General features: G+C 33.7%; 1 protein-coding gene across 1 annotated transcript in view; it reads right to left on the bottom strand.

Annotated features, from left to right (window-relative positions):
- Positions 1–15,259, bottom strand: part of MYCBP2 (MYC binding protein 2) — a 208,692-nt gene that overhangs the window by 68,745 nt on the left and 124,688 nt on the right. The window contains 7 exon segments of the mRNA XM_031552043.1: positions 4,301–4,398; positions 5,212–5,327; positions 5,729–5,784; positions 7,745–7,957; positions 9,719–9,863; positions 10,162–10,334; positions 11,547–11,599. Of these exon segments, the coding sequence (XP_031407903.1) occupies positions 4,301–4,398; positions 5,212–5,327; positions 5,729–5,784; positions 7,745–7,957; positions 9,719–9,863; positions 10,162–10,334; positions 11,547–11,599 (854 nt within the window).

Raw genomic sequence — 15,259 nt, 5'->3', positions numbered from 1 at the left:
TGGCTTTCAAGCATGTTACTAGGTAATTTGCCCACAGAAGAACAAACTACTTAAAATCAGAAACCAAAAAGATGGCTTAAGAAATGCGTATATGTGTCTGCATTGTACAACATCTTCCTTTGAAGGTTATTTTCAAACTCAACATTATGAAACAGAAACTTATTAACTGAAGTACAAACTCAATCTTTAAATTAGCATAAAGCACAGAATGATAAGGATAGAATCAACCCAGAAAAAAAAAGTGAAGGTAATACTTAAGTGCATAAATTGCTTTTTTTGCTCTAAAGAAATTATTTAAGAAATTGTATATACTGTAAGAGTTACTGTTATTAACAATTTATTTTTTAAACAAAAATAATGTAAATGTTTTTGCATAGTTTAGAGAAAAAGAGGCTGAGTGGTCACCTCATTGCTCTCTAAACTTCCTGAGGAGGGGAAGCACAGAGACAGGTGTAGGTCTCATCTCACTGGCAACTAATGACACGACATGCGTGAACAGCAGAGAGTTGTGCCAGGGGAGGTATCATTAGGAAAAACTTTCATGTGAGGATGGTCGAACACTGGAACAGGCTCCCTGGAGAAATGGTTGATTTCCTCACACCTGTCAGTGTTCAAGAGATATCTGGACAATGCCCTTCGTAATATGCTTTAATTTATGGATAGCCCTGAAGGGGTAAGGCACTGGACTTGAAGATCTCTGTAGGGGTCACTTTCAATCAAATTAAAGTAGATTATGCTATTCTATTCCTTGTAAAAATAGAACACTGCTTAAAGCATTCTCAACATAGAGAAGCCTATAAACAAAGCCTTGCAAATTAGGGGAACCTAATTTTTACACTATTACCCCTAAATGTATCATCAGAAAAGTACATGATGGGCTAGCTAGAGCTTTGATTAAAAGTTTTTATTTAGAAGAAGGAAAATTCACACACAGGTTTTGGACACAAACAGGCCTAGAAAGAGCATTTTTGCCCTTGAAACAGTTGGTATCTAATAGAAAAATTTACACTGTAACTGCAAGTACAGGAATCACATCTGTGGACAGGCAACATAGCAAAAACAGAAAAGTTATCTTATGCTTATTTCGTACAAGAACAACCAACTTAACTGTATGAGTCTTGTTTCTGATACAGCACTTCTCTGCTTGGAATATTTCCCTACAGCATAACAGTTCAGTAACTTATTTGTGAAACACTGCCCAAGACACTTCTTCCACAGAGCATGCACAAAGTGGGCTCTGACCAAAGGTGATTAATGCAGAAAGGCACAACAACTAGGGACCTTGATGGACAGTCGGATGAATATGATCCAGCAGTGTGCCCAGGTGGCCAAGAAGGCTAATGGCATCCTGCCTTGTATCAGGAATGGTGTGGTGAGCAGGACTAGGGAAGTCATACTACCCCTGTACTCAGCACTAGTGAGGCCTCACCTCGAGTACTGTGTTCAGTTTTGGGCACCTCAGTACAGAAAGGACATTGAGGTGTTGGACAAGGTCCAAAGAAGGGCAACAAGGCTTGTGAAGGGCTTGGAGAATATGCCCTACGAGGAGAGACTGAAGGAACTGGGGCTATTTAGTCTGGGAAAGAGGAGGCTGAGGGGAGATGTTTTTGCTCTTTTCCAATACCTGAAAGGTGATTGCAGTGAGAGCAGGGTTGGTCTCTTCTCACTAGTGACAGATGATAGGACGAGGAGAAATGGCCTCAAGTTGTGCCAAAGGAGGTTTAGGTTGGATATCAGGGAAAACTTCTTTACAGAATGGATCATTAAGCACTGGAACAGGCTCCTCCGTGAGGTGTTTGAGTCACCATCCCTGAATGTGTTTAAAAACCATCTGGATGTGGTGTTCACGGATATGATTTCGCAGAGAGTTGTTTGAGTTAGGATAGTATGGTCAGGTTGCAGTTGGACTTGATGATTTTTAAGGTCTTTTATGATTCTGTGATTCTGTCATTTTATGATACACACCTTTTAAAATTCACAGCACTTTGCAAGAGCTTTGTTACTGAGACTTCTTATTTGGTGAATTTGAAAAGAAGTACTTCTTGCAGCAAAGGAATATGTGTAGTACAGAATTAACAACAGTTTACAAAGTGCTGAACAACATTCCTGCTCAAAGTTTGTCTTTTTTTCTCTCCCTGAGTGATGCTAGTTTCTTTTTTCAGTAATGTGAGGACAGTAGAAGCCATCAAAATACATCATTATCTAATCATATTGTTAATGGTCTTGCCCCTTCCAATTCAACTAAAGAAGATCTACCCAGAATTACACAACAGACAGTGTTTCAAGTAATATGTAGAATGGGATTTTCTACAAATCAATTAATCTAAATTTCACAGTCTATAAGGAGACTGACTTACTGTTCATGCACTCCAGACTGAACATAGATCACTACACTAACCTCCTTTACTAGTTTTGATGGACAGGAAAGTCAGATTCTCATCTTACTTCAATTAACAAAGAAAGAAGAAATCAGTACAAACTTGTAGTATGGTGTACACTTTACACTTGAGATTCAACTAGGCCTGGTTTCAAAACTGGAATTCTCTGCTGCTTCAATGAAGATACTTTGTTGTTTCTCTATGAGAACAGATTACTACCAAGAATATACTGACACTACTGTCTGATTACAGTTATCTGAAATCTAGGTCTGGGAAAAATAAAAGAAGCTTTTTATGTCTAAGTAACCCACCTGTCTCAGTGAAATGGAATTCAGTATATTTAATCTGCATTCTTGTATTCAGAAGCGTGGAGCACAGCGCAATAATTATATTTCTGAACTATTTCTAATACTACTGTTCATATACAGAGAGATATTCCACCCTGGTTTACTATGCAATTATGATGCAGAAGAAAAAGAATATAAAATTTAAAGACTGAAAAATGTAACATACTTCTGCAACACCAGTGAATCCTAGGGTGGACAAAGGCTGAACAGACACAGGGCAGAAAGACAGCTCCTCTTTCAAAGAGGCTGCAAATTGGACAAGAACAAAGAGTACCAATGCAGAGAGATGAATAAACATGGACTACTGCCTTTTAACATCAGTGGCTTAACTTTTTGTTTCTTTGTTTTTAACTGTCATGACTGCTGTTACTTGGAGAAATGTAGCTGTTATATATGAACCAGTCATCTCAAATGCCACTGTAATAACTGAAAAGAAAGGAGGACTGTAAATAGCATATGGCTTGGGTGGAAATACCATACAGTTCTGTGAGACGAACCTCACTCAACAAGAAACTTTAATTAAGGTAATGATCAACTAAGATAATAAATAACAAAATTACCAGGAACTCATGAGGAGCTATTCCTAAGGATGAGAAGGGAAATAGCCTAGAAGTATCTTTTGAAAAAAGCAACGAGGAATAAAACATTTTGTGGAAAATAGAAGTAACTATATTATTTTTATTTTAAAGTGGCAGTGCAGGAAAAAGAAACTCTTTAGTGGCCAAAGCGGACACTAAATGATACATTCACAGATTGGAGCTGTATGACAAAAAGTACTATCATTAGTATATTCAGAAAGCTGGAAAAAATCAAGATGCACTAGAGATCAATGAAGGATCCTTTTCATAATTAAATACTTCTAAGCAGAGGAGAACAACCCACTTTTGCTCTTCTAGTAAGACAAGGAAGGGTAAATTAATGTCATTTCAGTATTTTGTATCTTTCTATACAAGTTTATTCAAGCGTCTTGCTTAAAATCTCTTTCTGAGCATCAAGGAGGAAGTGGAGGATATTCCCCTTATCTGGCACTTTCCCAGCAGTGCAATACCATCTTTAAGCTTTCCTCTGTTCTTTGCGTCTACTTTAGTCCTTTGGGGTAGAACAATAAGGTGGAATGGTAAAGTCAAATGCTACAGAAAGGATAACATCTTTTTAAAAAGACATTCTGATAACGGGAGACAATAACAAAGAAATTAATATACAATTTTTATGTTGGCTAACAAAAGAACCTTAGCAGAAAACAATCTTTGTAAAACCCTTTTTACATCCTGTATCTTAGCACAGTATCAAATAAAAAGAACTAATATTAGTCTAAAACGCAGTCTGCAGTTTTCATAATGTATTTGTTTGACAAACCAAGAGAAGAGCACTCTCTATATTGTTTCTAACAGTTTTACCAATGGATATACAGAAAGGAGATGGAATGAGCAAGTTTCATATTCTTTCAGTATATTCATTTCATTCTCTTCAGCACATTAAGGTGATTTCAAAGTCTACTGCTACATGTATTAAACAACAATAAAATGCCACCCATATACAACTATTTTGGGGGGAGGTTTATTTAGTTCTCCAAACCTTGTTTGGTTGAGGCTCTGCCTTTGGTTTAATAAGTTGGGTTCCAGGCGGTATCATTCCCTTTGGAGGATCTTTTACTTTTACTTCTAGCCCAGCATCTATAAACAAACAAAGACTAAGTTACAAAAAAAAAACCAAACAAAACATAAATAGAGGAAATATCAGTCAAACAGTAACTGCAGAGCATGCAAAAGAACCACTCAGGTGTTTCACAAATGGCATTTACAGGTACTTAACGATGTATTATTTTCTCAACATTAACACCGTCACGTGAAAATTCACAGACAAACAACTTTATATTCTTTTCAGGTATCTGTCACAGATTGCATCCATGGCATTACTAGGTAATTTTATATCCTAATAATGTTTTCAAGGACTAATGAAGTTAAGTGTTTGAGACATGCCTCTGGAGAGGCAATGCTTATGCATGCTGCACTGCTTCAGATGATTGTAAAATTTGAGAAGCAGATAGTAGCCTTAGAAACCAAGTTACACAAAAAGAAAAGGCCTATATAAAAGGCCTATATATATATATATATATATATATAAAACAATAAGTCAGTATCTTTAGTTACCAATACTTACAAAAACCACAAGGTGCTGGAAAATATCTCAAGAGTAAAAATTCTCAGATCACAAGAAAAATACATGTAAAGAAACACTTAGAACTTAATAATAGATGGATATAACCTTTAGAAATAATATGTCCTTATTCCAATAAGAGAATAGCTATGCTCTTTTATTTTTTTTGAGAAATGAAGATTTCAACAGCAGGGTTTGAATCAAAACTTGGTTACTTGCTTTGTTACAAACTTTATATTAAATCTTATGGGCACCAAAACATGCCTTTTTTGGTATTCAAATTGGATACACAATTTTTTTTTTTCTTAAGGTTAGGGAAAATTATATACCTATTTCAATGCCATCTATAGTAACATGAATAGTATAGAGACCAACAGCTCCGGGAGTCCAGTTTGCACAGTATGTACCATCATTATTGACTCTGATCAGCATGTTTTCACTGGGTCTAGGCATAAACAAAACAAATGAAATCATTAAACAATTATCGCCATCTCAAAAACGTCTGTAATACTTAAGTTTGGAAACTATGCTTTTTTTTTCTTTCAGATGACCTACCTACCTGTTCAATGGTACATTATTTAACATTATTTAAATATTATTTATTTAACATTAATTCAACATTATTTTGAAGCCGTAACCCTCTACAGCATCTTTTTGTAACAGATGATATAAGATCCTATTCAGAGAGTAGATAAAAATACTAGATAAGATTTTTAAAAGTCCCTAAAGTTATGAAAATACGATAAATTCTACTCAGCAGTAAAGGCTTGCAAATCTACGTGTAAAGAAAAGAGACAGGATCTCTTAATTTTAGTCTCTAGTAAAAAGCAATCCTTTAATGCTTACCTCTTTGGTGTTGGTGAAGCAAAGCGCAGTTCTTCAAAAGAATAATTTTCATATGCCTGCAAACAAACGAAATTAGATGAATGTGAAATCAACAGTAATCAATTATATTATTATGCTGCATAAAAGAAAGCAGAGTATTTTCTCAGCAAAAAAAATCTAACTTTACACTTGCCTGAAGCACTGAAGAGATAAGCAGAAATCAACTGCATATCACGGCGAGAGAAACAAATATGTATATAACATATATATAAATGCAACAATTATATTTCCGTTAACAAAAATACACATTGCTAACAAAAGCTTTGTTCACAGTTATGTCTTTGAAGCTCTTCTACTCTAAGTTGAATGAAAAGCTTTTAAATTATTTTTAATTTACCTCTAAATTTCTATTAAGTAAGTTTGATCTCATGTTTGTTGCTGAACCCTTACAATATCTAAGGGATACAGCACCATAACTACTAAGACTAAGCCTATGCTGTCATAATATCACAATATTGCTCTCACATGATATACACAAAGAGGGAATATCATCTATTTATCTAATAATTTATATTCGAAAAAACCTCAATATGCAAATTGAGTTCACCTCCTGCACAAAACTGAGCAATCCTCACAGTAATTCTAACTTCTGGATTAGTTCAGCTTGTTCAAGTGCATAAACAGTTGAGTTTTGAGTATCTCAAGAGGCAGAGATTTCACCACTCCTCCAGGAAGAGTGTTTCAATGTTTGAGAACTCTCATTGTGTATTTTTTTCTCCTTCCTAGTATGTAATCAATATTTTCCTTTTTACAAACAGTAAAGTAAAAACAGTTCCATATCCTTCCTCTGTGCAACAATAAAAAGAGTGACTTTGACTTCTCCAAAACATCCCATAAATTTAGATAACATTCCTTTGAAAGTTGGGAAACATCTGTATGCCATTCAGAAAGCATGCCGTATAAAAGCTACTAGTTATTAAGGCTAGATTTCACTGTTTTCCCAGCAGATGAAATTAGAGACAGCTGAAACAGTGCAATCCGCTGCCTCATCTGACATAATCTGGGCTCTGCCCACCAATATGAAGAAATCTGTTCATGACTAAGGACTTTCTCAACACTTTCTGCAGCCTACCCCAGTAGGCAGTGAGCATAATGTTAGTTGCTTGTCAAGAGGAGTCAAGAGTATGTCTCTATACTCACCAGTTCACGTGAAGGTAAGAAAGCAATTATGTTGCAGGTCAAAAACTGCAAAGTAGTCCAGTGGATTTACCAATGGAATTTTGGACTCTCCTCCCTTCTACTCAAAATGAAGAAATTCCCTCTGTATTGAACTGGTAGCTTCCCAGTAGAAAAAAAAAACCCCAATCTTGTTCTACTTTCATGATTCCTTGTATAATGACTATACTGAAAAAACTACATGAGAGCTGACAGAACTCATCAAGAGTTTTGTCGGATTCAATGGTTGCTGAGTTAACAGGTCCCATCAAGAAACACAGGGGAAGAAAGAGGAAAGATAATAATATTTGAACATACCTACAGATTGGTCATTTTGGGTCAGTGAGCCTACTTTTTTGGCAATTGTGAATTGATACACACATCATTTGTATGATCTTTCTTATTGTGCTGAGCTGATTTTTTTTTTTCTGTGTTCAATAACTTTTAATATAAGTTCATTGCAATACTCCAATCCTATACTGGTACATAGGTTTGACTTTTTTCCCCTTATTTCAACAGCTAATTTAATTTCTCCTCTGACTCTAGCTATTTTGTTGATCAGCATAATCACAATCAAAATACACAACTTTTCTTCTTAAATTTTCATTCAGTTTAGTTATGCTTTAGAGTTCAGGCAATCGGCCTCCTCAATGCATTTAGTTTTCTGCTGAACTTAATAAATACAATTACAGTAATTTATAACTAGTGCATTTTTAGCCTGTGAACAAATGGAATCATACTTTTTTCAATCCTCTTTGAATACTTTTACCCACTTTGAATACTGGATTTTCTAGCTATCTCACTAAATTAACAGTAATTTACCTTCATCATTGTAATAGCAATATACCGAGCTTCTTTTACTATCATTGGCTCATATGAAGAATCAAGCTTTGGTGAAGGAAGACCTCCGAAAGTCATATCAGTGCTTGGGGAAGCAGCGGCAGCAGGACTCCCTGGTATCCGTTGTACCTTTTTAACTTGCTCTTGTTGCAAAGATGTTTTTTTCTGAGAAACAGGAATAGCTTTGACTTCTACCTGCAATCAGATATGGAATTTAGGAGATGAATTAGAGGAAAAACAAAGTACCCACACGATCTTGCATATCTGATAAAAGCCCAGTGACAGAGTTCTTAAAGCACTACAAATCCTGTTATGTTAAAAAAGTATGCAGCTACACTTTTGCAAAGCCAAGAACAACATCTAAATGGAAAATCTGAGTATGTAAACATACAGGAGAGAAGCACCTAGTAACTGCATACATAATTGGTAAAGTCTAGTATTACTTATGAGAGTTGCTCAGTACTTCCCAAGCAGAACAGTATATTCTGATATATTAGCTAAGTTTTCCCACAACATTAAATACTACAAATGCCATACTTGCACAGGTTTCAGAGAGAATCATCATGGCTTGCTAGATCTGGATCAGTGAAAATGAAATCGGATCTTGGCTAGCTCTGCTACTGTCCTATATTAGTGCAGGACATTTAACTGTGCCCTTCAACTCATATTTTCCCTGATTTTCTTTACCAGAGGTCAGACCACAGAGTTCTACTAGTGCAGGTAGTCAAAAAAGAGTCAGTTGAGTTCAGTTTTCTAGGGAGGAAGAGACTACCTGGAGAGTAAATTTCATGCATTATTCACACTAAATCCGCAATAAAGTGTGTTTAATTGCTACAGATTTCTTATACTATTTATCAAAATTTGACCTAATTTACTGGAAGTTACATCAGTTTATTGAACACTGAATGAGTCCAAATTGTGTACAAAAATAGCAATTAAGTAACAAATACAGTAATTATTTTGATGTGTATATTTTCATAAATCATTTTCCTGGTTTACAGAAGAATCACTAGAAGTTTTCTTACTACCTCTGTCAAAAATTAAAGTTAGTAACTACACATTTAAATTATGTTTGTGCTTCTTACTAAGCTGATACTTGTAAGTCAATATTTGTTAATGAGTTTATACTTCACTGAAAAATAACATATCATACACAAAGACTAAATTTGAGAGTTATTATAAAAGGGACTTTACCTTTCTTAAGGTAATTTACTTGTAGGTTTGACAAAATCAAGACTTCAAAAGTACTGTCAAAACGTAGTAGTAACCTAATTTATTGAAATTAGGTGAATAAAATCTTGCGTTCAATTTGTTTTCTTTACATGCTTCATTATCTCAAATATAATTGCCAACTTTCGCGCATATCCTATAGCTTCTAATCCAAAGACTGGTAGAGTTTATTTTATTGTATCTTGTGAAAAATTCTACTAATTCAGTAGAAAAAAACTAATTCAGTAGAAAAAAAAACAACTGTGATTATTAAGGAGGATTAAGCAAGAATCTCATATTTTTAATTATTATTTTCAAAACCTACAGTAACTATGAAAAAATTGAGAGGGAGAAGTTCTGTTCTATGTTAGTGCAACTATAAAATGGTTCAATGTGCTTATGATTCATTTTTCCATCACATTTATTCATTTTATAATACTCTCTACTGGCTTGTAAATAAAAAGTGGATTCTTGTTACTCTATACAATACCAAAAATCTGCGACTGGGTATTTCCACTACTATACACATATACCTTATAACAGCGAAGATTTATGTTACATGACATGGCATTCATGTAATACAGAATTTGATAATTTTGTGGATTTGAATGTTAAAAAAAAAAAGTCTGATTTCACTGAATTTAAGAGTACCAGTTTTTGCTGTAAGAGTATTTTGTGGAGTATCTCCAACAAATATTACACAAAGTTATGATGAAGTTTAAGAACAACCAAGTTTTCAATAATTACCTTCATATTAGGAACATGAACAACGTCCCCATATTGGTCTTTTGTTTGTACTGTAATAACTGTTGGCCAACCACAACGAATATCATCCTTATTCAAAATCAGTGATGTCTTTTGAGGATCAGCATATGAATCTGGCTGAAGCCATCTACAGCAAAGACAAACACATTAAAATCTCTTGTAGCCTCTCAGAAAATAAATTCTTGTTCTGTATAAATATGACACCCAGCTATGAAATGTATGTATTTTACCCTATGTATGAATAAAAACATTACAAATACCTTTACTTAATATTTGACATAATAATTAAAGCTACATAGCTGTTGGTAGACACACAAAGAACACTGATTATTTTTTTTTAATTAATACATAAATAGAAAATTTCTAATTTGCTGCAGAAGTCATTACAACTTGGGTTTATTCATTACAGCAGCACAAACTGTTACCTGGCAAGTCGTCCACCACTTGATCCTGGTACACAAGCAATGAAATCCTCCAGAAAAGACTGCTCATTGCTTTGTACTTGCAGTGGAAGACTTCCTTCAAGAGCTTCCAATATTGTTGGTGAGTGAGACAGTGCCAACCCTTTTCCAAGAATTCCAGAATGAGATTTGCACACCTTTATTATTATTATTATTTTTTTGCAGGAATTGCGGTGGGAGTGAAAGGGTAGAGAGATAAAAGAGTGTCTTTTAGTATCTTACATGTAGAGGCTTTTCCATAACTTAACACTATTGCCACAGACATTTGACGGATTAAAAACCATTCAAGGAGAAGCTAAATGGATAAACTACTTTGATGAAAGTTTTAAAAATAAATAAATAAATGAAGAAGTCAGTTCCTAGCACTGGTTTTACCCACTCAATCTAGATTACACTAATAAATGGTGTCAAAAATATTGCCTGTTCAGTCTAGAAAACATTAAGTCAGTAACTTATGTCAAAAGAGATTAAATGAGCTTGAGCTGAGGAAGAATTTCTGCAAGAAAGATCATGGCAATATGAACTTTCATGCTAAGAGTATCCTTACCAGTTGAGTTATGGCCAGAAGAAGAATGAAGGAAGCCCTTTTGAAAATGTGATCAATTAGAATTTTCCAAAGAAAATAAAAGGCTAGAGATAATAGCTTACAGTAAGACATATCTTAAATACTTTTGGGTTAGATAAAGTAAATAAAATCACTTCTTTGCAAGAAGGGGAAGAAGGTGAGAAGATGCATAAAATATCAGAGCATTGTACAGCAAGTGAAAATGCATCACGCTTTATTTGGATGTATACTCCTAGTTCACTTTTTGAATTAAAATACTGTGAATCCAAGAGCAGATTGCTGTAAGAAATATTCCTTTCAAGAACATCCTTCTCAACTTTTTCTGTTTGTTATTCCAATGCCTATGGTACGGTGTCATTCTGTATCACTGGTATGTTTTTCCAGCAAGTACAGTAACAAGTAAATTTCAGTATAGTTGCCTTGAAAATGATTAGGAGAGAAAGAACATGATAACTTTTTTACTGTTCATCATCAGCTAGGGTCAAAAATAAGGAGCTACTGATGAGCAGCAACTGCTATCATGACCTCCAAAACATCATCAATCCAGAATAACTACAGTTGTATTATTTGAGACTTCATAAATATTACCATTCAAGTAACTTTATTTCTGCCATTAAAAAGACATGTGAAAGGTTTATTTGGTAACATTTAAAATTTGTTAAACAAAACACAAAACCTAGCAGACATCTATTTTTGAAACATATAAGTGATCTTATTTCCTATATGATATTTTATGCATTTTATCTAAGCAGATTTACTCTAAGACTTAAAAGGAACAGTATACCTGTAAAGCAGCCTCCTCAAGAATCTCAAGGTCTTCTTCAAATTCATTACCTGCTGTAAAAATATAAATATATATTTTTCATAACAATAATACTGACATTTATCTATGTATTAAATAATCTGAAATTAAATTCTATCTAGTTTATGCTATTAAATTTAAGTTTGTAGGAAGATATGTAACATCGTTTAAACAGCTGTTTAAAGATTATCATCTTCTATAAACTTAGTAAACATGCAATACCGTGTAGTTCAGTGTACAAGCAAATAACCAATATACATTACACATAAAACAATCAAAACTAAAAAATTGGTAATTATAATCTCATCTCTAAGACAGTATGTATGGCAAATCTTTGGATGCAACTAGATGCTTCTAGAAAAAGATTTTAGGAGGTCAAGCTGATTGCCAGGAAGCAGTACTCAAAACTATGCACCAGCTGCTCCCCTGTAAGAACTTACCCTAATAAAAGTATTTAAAAACCTGATAAACTGCACAATTTGGTAAATTATGAATACACCTAGAGCATTAAAATAAATTATATTCTATCACATGGTATTTCTTTCTCACATATGCCACTCAAAATCTGATTCCATAGCGACCAGAATTGCCAAACATAGTCTTAACAGAAAAGTCAAACAGGTAAAGTTACCATATTTCTAGTCTTTCTCAAAAACATGTCAGGCAATTCTATTAGTAAGGAAAGAGAAAAGAAATGAATCAAGACCTAAGATATTTTTAAAATTTTAAGAAATGAAGATACATAGAAACTCTGCTCTCACAGATCACATCTAGAAAATTTCAAACAATTAACTAATAATGTTTAATAATTTAGTAACACATTGATCAATTCCCTATTGCTGCTTAGGTTAGATCTCAATCATGGACCAGATTTCCCTTGGAAAGAGATGAAAATCCTTTAAATTTAAGTCTTGAATAACTTGCAAGGAGGAAATATTACCTCGTGAATATGGTGATTCAATATTTGGGTATACTCATAATGATGAATTTTTTTAATTGTTATAGATTAATATTTAAATACGTATCTGGCCAACTGTATTCTGAAAATACCCACAACAATAATTAATAAAAAACAAGATATCTTTTTATGAAGGACATTCTCCTTCAGTAAAGTCTTTACAACATAATGCAGTCATGTAAATAATGCTAAAGATGGAAGGGTCTATAAAGATGACAGTAACACTTTTAACTCTGATGAGAAGTCACTTCAGTCATCTCATCTATTGATATACATCTCATTCCTTGATACAGATTTTCTGGACATATTTTTATTTTCCTTGTTTTTACTCCTACGATGCCCTTTGCACCGCTCATAAATGTATTTTTGAGAATTTTCAACCATGTGTTTTCTGCTTCTTTTTTAAAATGCTGTCATGATATTTGTGAAGGTTCTCAATCTTTAATTTTGTCAGGCTTTAATAGCACTTATTTGGATTCAGAGGCCTAAGTATTATCAGGGAAATGGAGCAGGATTTACTTCACCTACTTTTGTGCAGTGTAGCATGAGATAACGAGCTTATACGTAGGTATTACAAGACATTTTTACAACAAACAGAAGAGAAACAGGTACCTCTTTTCAGTGATTAATTTCTTTTTTTTTCAGATACTCATCCTAGGATGACACAAACCACAACAATGTCTACATTATCTCTAAAAAGGTTAGAGCTACCAGCTTAGACTCAGTTGAATTCTAACTGCCAAAGTATAGGCATTTTAAGTTAAGTTGCTTATTCCCTTCTGGAGTGAATCTTTTCCTTCAGTTGATTTCTTCAAACTGTATAAACTCACACATGAAACAAAGGTAAAACTGTAGAAATTTTAAAATGAAGTATGAAAATTAAAATACAAAGTTATTTCTTCTTGTATGCACTAAAATACAGTCTTTTACATGATTACATAAGCTTTTCTTAAAATCATACTGCTATGCAAATGAGCAATGGCAATAATATGTAATATATAGTATTTTTCAAGACTTCACTGACAGCAAAATGTAGAATATGCCTTACTTACAAAAAAGCAGTCTGATATTAAGGCAGTTAAATGTTGCCTTAGAAAACCACATTTCAACTCTTTTCCTGCAGAATTTATCCTGAGCCACTTCAAACTTTTCCAAGTAAAACTACAGAAAACTGAAAATCATCTTTAAAAATCTACACAGTAATTTCCATCACAAAGGACAAACCACTCCTATCTGTAACTTATCAGTTCTGTTTATTCGTAGAGTCTAGTGGTCTTGTAGAGAAACTCCACACACTTATTTGTCATTAGTTTTGCAGTACTGGCAGCCATACTAACAGACTTGAAGTCCTTGAGCTGGTGTTATGTAAATGCTGAGATATATCATTTATAGTGTTACATTAATTACTTTAGTAATCAGAAAACCATCCTACATCTGCACGTGTCCTTCCTCTGCTGCAGCACACACACAGTTCCTTTCGTAAGTCAGCTGAATCTGCAGAACTGATTTGGCTTTATGTTTTATTTCAATTTTGATTTCTATGCTTTCAGGAAGAACAATCTACACATCATCTACACTTGATACTTTTAGGCAACCAAAATTAGAAACAAACAAAAACAAAAATTCTTATTTTGAAATAGAAGAAGAAGTATTAAAAAAACTGGGAAGTCATATTAGAAGCATTTCAAGTTCAGCCTCTTTGTTTTATAGAAGAGAACAGCACAATAAATGGGTACTAGGGAAATCAACAAAAGTAAGAGATAATGCAGCTGCTTGGAGGAAAACAGAAGAGGGCAGTCTTTTTAATAAACGATAGAATTGCCTGTACTTTTGAGAGAGAAATACAGATTTACCAGTGCAGTTGAGGTGCTTATCTAAAACAAAGTAAGAAATTTGCACATTCAAATACACAAGCAAAGTATCAGGTTGAAAAAAAAAAAAAAATCAAATTAGGTTTTGTGGCTCTAACTACACACCGAATAATATCTTCCTGCTTAATAATAAATATTTTTCTCTGCCAGTCTGCTTAACAATATCTGAGCTCTTATTTGCACTCCTAAATTGAAATGATCCAAAAGATATCTTATTACAGATTATGAAACTGTTTTTTCTATACATTAATGTTAATTGGGTTAAGTGCTATTATACATAATATGGTTGTATCATTAGAACATTCTAACTCAATTTCCATATTCATTAATTTTCATAAACTCTTATTTATCCTTGTATTTTAAATTGCATTTGGATTATTGTAAATGTCTATTTGCTGCATCTGTCGTAGAAGTATGCGATATTCTTGTAACTGCAAAAAATATAGCAGTGTGTAGGCTACAAGGTCTGCAAACACAATAGCCACTCTCAATTTTAAACAAATAATTTCAAATTTTACAATTTAATGCTGCACATGTTGCTCTTTCAGAAAGGTGTGAAGTGTAGGGAGAAAAAAATAGTGAAAGGGAAATACAAATATGATACCTGCACATTTGTGAAGTACCACAAGAGAACTGTAGGACATAGCTCGTACACTGATAGACTACACCTGTGAATGGGGTGAGTTGGTTTAGATTTAACCATTCTCTCCATAACAGTTTAAGCAGATAACAACATTTAAAAAAAAATATCTTGGTTGATTAATTCAGTTTTAGAATCAATTGTGTATGATCACCCTTAACTAAAAGCAATATGTGGACTTACAGAGAGAATTTATTCATAAAAAATGAAGCAACAATGAAGTAAG

Source organism: Meleagris gallopavo, chromosome 1, assembly GCF_000146605.3.
Source record: "Meleagris gallopavo isolate NT-WF06-2002-E0010 breed Aviagen turkey brand Nicholas breeding stock chromosome 1, Turkey_5.1, whole genome shotgun sequence".
Classification (NCBI taxonomy): Eukaryota; Metazoa; Chordata; class Aves; order Galliformes; family Phasianidae; genus Meleagris; species Meleagris gallopavo.
The sequence above is the reverse complement of the archived record's forward strand: the minus strand, read 5'-3'. Positions and strand labels throughout refer to the sequence as shown.